Below are 9,843 nucleotides of genomic sequence, written 5' to 3'. Positions count from 1 at the left end.
CAATATGGATGGTATATCTTTTTCGTAACCATTATACATGTGAAATAAAAAATATATTGCATGGAGTTCAATTTATTCTTATGTTTATGTAACGTGAATTGTGTAATTGGGGGACTAGTTTTGTAATTTTGGATTTGATAATGTAAAATAGAACAAGAGGTGTTTATAAACATTGTACATAAAAGTTGTACTTTAATGCTTCATTGACTTGTACAATATAATCACAAATTGGTTTTGAATTTTTTTTTATATGGAAACGTCAACAAAAATAAACACGTCGTAATGGTTGGTTCGTTCTTTTAATAGCATAATATATTTAAAAATATAGACAAAAACATAAAAATGTAAGTTTTGTCAATTATTTTGATAAAGATAAAGAATAAATGTGTAAACATTCTTAAATATTACAAAAGTTAACTAAAGTTCAAAGGTATATATTGTAAACTAGTTTTTATTCCCCGTATTACGGGGTTGTGTTTCTTTTTCGTGTCTAATATTCATATTTTTATACATTTTAATTTTAGTTATTATAATAAAAGTTAATAATATACTTAAGGTTTGATGATGAAATAGTTTCATAAATAACTGAAATGTTATAACCTGTTTAAAAACTATGGGTTTTGTGAGACCCATGACCCGCTTATTTTTTTACTATAAAATTGTTTCTTCCGTTTGTATCTATAAAATTGGTTTCTTAATTATAAATAATATATATATATTTTTTAAATAAATCATATATTAATTTTTAGTATATCCCTACTTTTTAGGATTTTTATATCAAATATTTGGTGAGATTAGTTTTTAATTTAATGAGATGTTATAACTCGTTTAAGAAATATATGAGTTTGATTATACTCATACCCATGAATTTGGGTCAAATGCATGAGAAGCCTTCATTTAAAAATCAAGTAAACATAGTGACTCCGAAAAAAGGGGGAACGACCACATCGCGACACATAAGATTGTTATGTTTTTGTTTATATATATTATAGATATATAAGTATATATTGTAAGTATAAACTAACAATTAAAGTTACTTACTTTGTGTAAAGTCAAAAATGCCCTTAATTTCTTTAAAATATAATATAGAATTTATTTATTAATTGACTGTGACATTACATTACATGGTAAACTATTCAACCCGGTTGAACCTCCCTAAACAGTTCAACCGGTTGTACTATTTTTTAACCCTATCCGACACGATTAAAATACCGTTATTTAAAACACTGAGTTACCACACTTGATATAGTATGTATTACTGCAATAAATATGAATTGAGTGAAATAAAGAAAATCAAAACATCATTTCCCAAAAGTTTATGGTCATACTTACTAAAGTGTCAAATGAATATCTACATTACCATGCAATTATTCAAATACCTAGTGAAAAAAAAACCCGAATGAGTTAAAACAAATATTGGTCATCTCTTGATATAACATATACATCCTATGACTCCACCAGAACACACAAATTTATTGCATACACTACAAGAGTCATGCTGTAATTATGCTGTTTGTAATCCATCCTGCTGTAAATTTTCGACACGTTTGATAAACCTCATCGCCAGACTTCATTCAGGCACTAGATAATGTCGTAATCTAGAACACGATTATGTTGTTGGCATCGTCATCATGTGGGACCCTCGTCCCACCGGCATAACGCCATGAAGACCTCCGTATTCTTCCTCCTCTTGTAACAAACCTGCATCATAGAACATGTTATTATTCATGAAAAATAAAAAGATAAAAAGAAAAATTATTTTTAAAAAAAAAAATCAAGCAGAAATTTGCTTTAACCTGAAACTTCATCATCACCGGCCTGGGCACCAGCGACGCCAATACAGCAGTACAATGATTGTTCATCAATTTTCAGTTGTTCATATGCGAGATAAACATCCTCGATGGTCGCAGCTCCATATAGCATTACCAAATCGTTAATACATGAAATATCCTGTACAAATAACGAAATTTGATTATGAAGGGTAAAATAGTCTTTTCAACATGGTTACAAAATCAAATACCATTACCTTCCTATGGACAGATGCAGCCTGCAAATGAGCTATCAACCCGAGCCAGTACGCGTTTGACTTGCTTTCAGCATCATGTTTCATCAACAGCGTTCGTTTCGCCTGTAAACATACAAATTGAAAAAAAAAAATTAAAAATATAAAATATGAATTTAAGAGAACTTTAGTGGATAAGTGATATATAAAACATGTAAACGAACCCGGTCCAGTTCATGTTCGGCTATCTTTTTAGTATGCAAGCCTCTTAGAACGTTCTTACAAGCCTCAACAGCCCTGTGTACCTTGCTCGGTGTAGAAGTTACTGAGATAACATACCAACCGAGATTCAATCTGTCAAATAGGTTTATCTCGAACGATACATCATACGTTAATCCTTGCGAATCTCTAACTTCAGTAAAAAGCCTGCAAAATTTAAACCATAAGTTAATGTAAAATTAAATCATTATTCGAAGAAACAAATATATTTACTAAAAAAAATACCTCGAATTAATTATCTCTGCCAATAACCCAACTGCAATTGCAAAGAATAGCGGGTGATTCCGGGATCTTCTTTGCAGGTCGAAATTAGTGTTTTCTGCCTTCACAAGCTGTTCTTGGGTTTCCGGATGTACATCTGTAATAGAAATTTTATACATTTAGTTAATATAATAATATACATATTCAACAAGTTATATTATATATCGGGAATGTTTTATACCTTTATTAACCGACATGTTCCTTACAGACTCAAGAAAGTCTGATCCATCAACTCTATATCCCCAACGGTTAGGTGCGGGGCCCGCAATGTAAGCACACGCTCTCTCGTCAGTGTCCTTCAAGAACACCTGTCAAATAAAAACAAGTCATAACACCATGGGAAATTTATTAAAAAAATATTAAAATATATAATCACGCATAATGGTGTAAAAAAATGTCAACTCACTTGCTGAAAGTGCAAATCGTTAGGAGACGGTCTAAACATGATTGGATTGTAACTCAGTGCCTTGTCAGCACCTTTGGTTGGTCTAACGGTGCCTAAATAATCCATTACACAAGACTCAATATCCTCTTCTGAAAAATCACCAACAATGCTGACCTGTTAAATGAATAAAATTTGGCATCAATATTAAAAACGAGAATAACAAAAATTTTAAAAATATAATTATAAAAGAGTAATTTAGTAATTTGCACCTCCATGTTATCACTGACAAACTGATTCATAACCGCGTCTTTTACAGTCTGTAACGTTAGATTTTGTAACGAATGTGGCGTGGGCTCCACGAACCGTTCGTCTTCATCCAACATAGCGGTCATGAGCTTGTGAGCAGTTGACCGTTCCAAGCTTTTTGGAATAGAGCGGTAGTATGATAAATATAGTTGTCTTGCTCTATCAAATGCATCCTCAAGCCAAACACTATGCTGCAAGTGGTCAACAAAAGTCAAACCTCGGTTGACCATAGAATATTATTAACATGTTATGTAATAGTGTAATACTAAGATGATATTTAGTATTTACCTCAAGTACCATATGAAGCAACTGAAAAGCCGCACGCATTCCGTTATCGCGTGTAGTGAAACGGAACTCCATACAAAGAAATTCTTCGGTTGACTCGAGTGAACAGTTAATCAAATGATTCACGCAAAACAGCTCAACCTGAAAAAAATAAATAATTTTTTGCATGTTTTTTAATAAATCATTTTTTTAGTACCAGAGCGTTTGTAGTTAAAGAGACAAATATATTACCTGTTCCCTTGTAAAATTACCAACACGCCCTCCTTCACTCAAAGTTCTAACACCCAAAACAACCGCCCCCTTTGTTTCTGGTGTCTCTGCCGCCCGTCCACCGCCTACAATTAGCCGCATCACCCCACCACATTTTTCGGTTTTGGATATCTTAACAAAAAAACAAAAACTCGGGTCATATAAGACAAAAAGGTGAATTTGAAAATTTTTAACTTAAAAAATGAATATGCATACCTTGTAATTAATAGCGATCCCGTTTGAGAGACGACACTGAGTGATTCCTGTTTCTATATCATGAGACCTAATAGCACTTGAATGTAATGCAGGCACAAAAGACGGTTGAAGCTGTAACTTCAAATCCTCCACTTGTGTTGAGGTTATCAAGTCCTTTGGTACCTCAAACTGCATATAAAAAAAACATAAAGAAACTCGTTAAATATATAGTTATATACAAGTGTGAAGTGTCATAGATATTAATAAAGACGATAATATACCTCAGCCTCGGGCTCTATGGGTTCCTTCAAACCTTCTTGAATTGCAGCAGTTATCTCACTTGGTGATATCTTGAAATCAACTTCACCTACTCCATCAACATACACTTTTCTTGGAACACAAGCAACAATGGCTGCAGGTACGGGTGCAGACTCTTTCCCATAATCTGATATGTACTCCAACACTTGTGCACCAATGAAATTCACCTGCATAGATTATGTTAAAAAAGGGTTAGGCTAAACGTACCCCCCTTGCGTACTTGTCGTACCCCCTCCCCTAGACTTTCAGTTCCTTCAACAATTTTATTTGATATATCACCACCCTCTAATATTTTTAGTCATTTCAAGTCTCCTTTAAAATATCAAATCAAATACTACAAAGTTTATTTTTTTTTTGTCATTTTCTATCTTTTTGTGTTTATTGTTCTTTATCATATTAATAATATTTATTATCATTATAAAATGTATTTAAAGAATAATGATATAACAACTTTATAAAAACGATAAAACGTTTGGTTATATTTATTTTATCATATGCCTCACACCCGACAAAAAGATCATTTAAATATTTTTAATAGGTTCGAATGCATGAAATTAATATCACATGAGAAAAGAACCAACTTGTTAATCAAGTCTTATGTTTTTTAATCTGTTTTATTGATGAAAAAAAATGTGTTTCTTTTTTAAAGTAAGCTATCTCTATTTAAAAGAAAAACACACCCTAAAAGTATTAAAACACTTACAGAAAAAAAATGTTTTTTTTCTTTTAATTTAAAAAAACGTTTTTTACATAAACAACATTTGTTATTTAAAAAAAAAAAAAACTATTATATGCAAAAAAAAAGGAAAAGAAAAACTATTTAAATGATATAAAAACTTTTTTTAATTAATAATGATAGTAAAAGATGACAAAATAACAAATAATAAACATAGAGGTTTTAATCGTATTAATGTAAAACTTTAAGGAGGGGGTATGTTTAGTAAAAATTAAGGGGAGGGGGGTACGTTTAGCAACACCCTAAAAAAATCATTCCAATATGTGATTTACGGCTTGTTTGCTTTCGTTATAAAACAAGCTTACCTCTTCAAGAGTGATTGTCCCGGCAACACTAATCAAACTTTCATAACTTTGTTTATGATCCATAACCATATGTCCAAGTGCGTCACTTTCCATAACAAAATCCAAATTATCAACAGATGATATGTTATCACACATTGCAGCCAACTGTTCACTATCTTTTAACAATGCATCAAGATAACGCGCTAATTCTCCTTTTGTAACACCAAATTCCTTAAGCCTGCGAACCTCTTGTGTAGCCACTTTTATCGCGCCTTGCCAGCTTTTCGGTTCAGCAGTTACAGTTAAAGTCGTAACTGTGCATCCTTCTCTTCCTGAGTCACTATGATCCAATTCGATTGATGTGAATGGAGGGCTAGAACTCTGTAAAATCACCTTTAATTAGCAAAATATTTACACAAAAAAGTTGAACAATAAAAAATTCTTGAGAACATATGTGCTCGACCTTATATCTTGAGTTGATGCGAAAATGCAAAGCCGAAAGGAATATTCTTTTCATAAGAACGTTACGCAAATCACCATACGTTTGGACCTTGTTCACAGGAATCTAAAAAAACACGATCATTAGAAAATGTTGACCGAACATTAAAACTATCATTAGAAGCTTCTAGAACACTTCCTACCTTACAGAACATGTTGACCGAAAAATTTTGAAGCAGCTCATGCTGAAATATCTGAGGCGGCTTCAGATTTTCGTGTTTCCCGGGAAGGGACCAAACATGCTCAACGGGAGGACGAATTGCGTGTCTTTCCTTTTTAGGAATTTTATTTTGAAGTGATTTGTCAAGTGAGTCAGCAGATATCCCGCCGGTGAACTTAGGCACGAGAAAATTAGCCATTGCACCAAATGCACTGGTTTTCGGTGGTGCTACAGGAGCCTCGATTTCAGCTTGCTTCTGTCCAAAAACTGCCTGCGTATAAAGTATTTAAATTAATGTGATTTTATAAATTAATATTGAGAATTGTTTATAAGCAGAGAATAACATACTTCGATGTGGTGAACAATCGCTGGAATATTATCTATATCTCCCACGATATACAAAGTCGCGTTTGCTGGGAAGTACCATCGTTCGTGGAATTTCCTAATTTTTTCCGCATCCCATTTTTTGATTTGTTCTTCAAGTCCAATTGGGAATCTTTTACTCAGTTTATTCTCAGAATGTAAATGTTGCAGCAACTGTAAATAGAAAACATGTGTGTTATTTTCAAATTATCAGAAGCAAAAGAAATATAGATGGTTAAAAATATACCTGACAATCAACACGGTACTCAATAGTGTTCATCATTTGCAGCTCTGATAATATGGCACGTCTTTCTTTCTCAACCCGAGAAGCAAGGAACTTCGGGTAAAAAGCAATCTACAACATTTAAAAAAGATACACGCGTTATATCTTAAATTGCATTTCAAAACAGATAGGGGTGGCAAATGTGACACATGGGGTTGAATGGGTTGTATCAAAATATATACAATGGGTCAAACTAAAAAAAATGATTGAAATTTCTCGAGTGTTTTTTTTGGAACGAGAAAACCCCATTTTGACCCATTTCAAAAACCCCTCATTAAAAATTCAAAAAAAAATAATTAAAAAATCATAACTCGAAATATAAATCAAAAACTAAAAAAGTAAAAGTACTAAAAAGTTTCCTCCGTTTTTCTCATTCTAAAACAAAAAACCTCGAGAAATTTCAACCCGTTTTGACCCGTTTCAATCATTTTCTTTTTTTAGTTTGACCCATTCTGACCCATTATATACATTTTAATACAACTCATTCAACCCAATGGGTCACATTTGCCACCCCTAAAAACAGACATGAAAATGGTAAATTATGTTTCTGAACTGATTCTTACCTCGTTTAAAGCATCCAACACCGATGGAAGTAGATCCTCATCAGAATCCTATTAAAAAGATGCAAACTTTATTATGTAAAGAATGATGGAAAGCCTATATAGGTTTGTATGTTCAAATATAACAAAAAACCTCTAGAAATATAATAAAAGTAATTGAAATCTTCAATTACAAACCTGCATGGAAGTTGGCGAATGGATATGAAAAACCGTATGATGAAAATCCGTATAAGCATTTGAGCGTGCACCGGTTCTTAAAAGCTTTTCACGCTTCTTACTTCCAAGAAACGCAACATGTTCAATCATATGTGCGATACCTTGCTCATCATCCTCCTCGTCAATCGATCCCGCGTGTATCTCCATGTGGGCTTCAAATCTTCACATAACAAAACGTTATGTTAAAAAAAATAGTTAAATCACACTTTGGTAAATACAAAATACAAAATTTCTACCTGTTTTGTGGAACTTTGTTAGGCAAGATGAGGTAACGAAGACCATTTTCCAGTTGACCCCTAAACAACTTCGGGTGAGACGGAAGTTGAGCACTCAAAAACGCTTGTAACTCCTGCCATTGACTGTTTTCTGAGTCAACCATAAAATTATCAGAAGATTGCTGCTCCAAAAGACCCTCGGGCCAGGCTGTACTTGCTGCGTGTGGCTCATCGGGACCCACAGCTGCACATGGAACTTGAACCCGTTTCCCCTGCAAGGTGTATATATCAGATACATACAGTACTATACGCATTTAAATTTTCACTTCAATATAATTTAACAAAAACTTACAAATACATTGTCTAGTCCATGTTTTGACAGATGAAATATAGACTTGTCAGAGAATGCACTCGGGGTCGACTTGCATATGGGAAACCGTTTTCTCCGCCCGTGATGAAAGCAAGAGAACCGTGTACATTGATCAAGCAATGGCCTTTGAATCACTGGTTTATCCACCGGGAAAACATATCTATACCCACCACCAATCTATACCATAAAAAAACATATAAATATATGTTAAGGTCAGATAATGAAACTAAAAAACAAACCTCTACAATAATAAATCCCCAAAAAAATATATAATTTAAAAAAAAAATACAAATAATATATGTATTGAGTATTTCAAGTTCAACTTCACAATCACGTAACAATACAAATCTCCAATTAGAACTTCTACTATAATCAGTTAGGCTGCCCTTAGTGGGCAAGAAAAATGGGCTAAATGGGACGATTTTCATTTTAAACCCCCCCCCCCCCCCCGGAGCGATAGAGGGTGCGAAATGTGGGGGGCGACAGGCAGTTCTCGCCTCACTCTCTTTTGTTTTTTTATTATTATATTGTGTTTGTGAGATATATATATGTGTGTGCGTGTGTATAGGGCTACAACACCATTACACCCCAAAAACAAAAACCTACCATTTGCTGACTGGGCGCCACATGGCGCAAAACACCCCATTTTGTAGCCCCTCCACTACACATAGCCTTATGAATAGGACTGGCATAACATGTTAGACACGACACAATACCAGTGATGCTAGACACGAACAAGACACTATAACTAAGTAACTAACTGTGTCGTGTTTTCCAAACATAAACACTACTGTTAAGAAACATGTTAACACGACACGACCTGTTTAGAAACCCGCTAGGACACAAATTTTAACAAGTCTTAAACTCGTCAATTGTTTAAGACACGAAACCTGATAAGCTCAAGCCCAATTACCCAAACTTGTTAATATTCATATTTTACTATCGTGCAGTGTTAACAGGCCCGTGTAATAAACCGCCAGCCCTAGTTACAAACATCCATTACCCCCTCTGATCCCATCAAGATTACAACTTTCTACCCACCCATAACTAATCAAGCTTCAAAATTCAATAAAACAATATATACCAGCTCAAACCAAACCAACGCAATTGGACTCTATACACAAAAATACAAAAAACCCACAAAAAAAATCCAATCTTTTTAATTCTTTCAGCAAAATTAAAAACACCCAGATAAAAAAAAACAATAACAACCTTAGGGGTGACGTAACGCGGCGGCGCAACGGCGGTCCGGCGAGTGTGAGTGTTGAAACGGCGTAAAGTAACAGTCTTGTGGTTGCAGGGTGAGAATTGATTTGTGGGTTTGTTATTAGAGCTGAAGTGTAATGGTGGTGTAACAGAGAGACGTATGATTGATGAAGCTGATTCCATGATTGATTGATTTGTGAAGAAGAAGAATTGAAGGATGAAAGAAGAAGATAGAAGATATGAATTGGGGGTGTGCGACTTTAGTTTTTTCTATTGTTATTATTTATATTTTTATTTTTTTTGTTTTTGTTAAAGATTATTATTTTTTGTGGTTTTATTTTGTTTTCACGATTTTTTTAAACCCAGTTAGAGTTATTATATGGGCTTAGGCAGTGTTAGGAGTGCAAACGAACAGAGCTACTTGAAAGTTGAGATCGGTTTGTTAAAAAGCTCGAATGACCCGAGTTTAATCAAGTCAGAGCCTGAGCTCGAGCCTAAAAGTAAGTTCGTTTAATAAACGAGCCCGAGCCCAAGCTTCACTTATCGAGCTCGAGCCGGCTTGCGAGGCTAAACGAGCTTGTCATTTATATAATTTTTTAAAATATATATTTAATCATTATTAATTAATATATATATAATGTAATAAAAAATAAACAAAAATAACTAAATAAT

The 9,843-nt window shown here is 33.7% G+C and overlaps 1 protein-coding gene across 1 annotated transcript; it reads right to left on the bottom strand.

The window, feature by feature from the left end:
• Window positions 1–1,281: 1,281 nt before the first annotated feature.
• Window positions 1,282–9,416, bottom strand: LOC143608982 (stromal processing peptidase, chloroplastic-like). Its single transcript, XM_077083866.1, has 22 exons — window positions 9,178–9,416; window positions 7,948–8,142; window positions 7,617–7,867; window positions 7,342–7,540; window positions 7,168–7,215; window positions 6,569–6,676; window positions 6,307–6,495; window positions 5,942–6,229; window positions 5,764–5,865; window positions 5,322–5,681; window positions 4,244–4,447; window positions 3,984–4,151; window positions 3,750–3,899; window positions 3,522–3,659; window positions 3,197–3,424; window positions 2,949–3,101; window positions 2,724–2,850; window positions 2,507–2,639; window positions 2,227–2,428; window positions 2,027–2,128; window positions 1,797–1,950; window positions 1,282–1,701 (listed from the first exon to the last, which is right to left on the bottom strand). The coding sequence occupies exons 1-22, from the start codon at window positions 9,352–9,354 to the stop codon at window positions 1,610–1,612; spliced, it is 3,768 nt and encodes a 1,255-aa protein (XP_076939981.1). The 5' UTR covers window positions 9,355–9,416; the 3' UTR covers window positions 1,282–1,609.
• Between the last annotated feature and the right edge of the window lie 427 nt (window positions 9,417–9,843).

Source organism: Bidens hawaiensis, unplaced genomic scaffold, assembly GCF_021521415.1.
Source record: "Bidens hawaiensis isolate Kalapana, Puna unplaced genomic scaffold, B.hawaiensis_p1.1 tig00419464_1, whole genome shotgun sequence".
In the NCBI taxonomy this organism is placed as follows: domain Eukaryota; kingdom Viridiplantae; phylum Streptophyta; class Magnoliopsida; order Asterales; family Asteraceae; genus Bidens; species Bidens hawaiensis.
The sequence above is the reverse complement of the archived record's forward strand: the minus strand, read 5'-3'. Positions and strand labels throughout refer to the sequence as shown.

Coding starts and splice junctions, on each gene's coding strand:
- LOC143608982 (XM_077083866.1), bottom strand. CDS start 9,354: ATGGAATCAGCTTCATCAATCATACGTCTCTCTGTTACACCACCATTA. Junction 7,216..7,341: donor ATTCGCCAACTTCCATGCAG/GTTTGTAATTGA, acceptor TCTTTTTAATAG/GATTCTGATGAGGATCTACT. Junction 3,660..3,749: donor GTAATTTTACAAGGGAACAG/GTAATATATTTG, acceptor TATTTTTTTCAG/GTTGAGCTGTTTTGCGTGAA.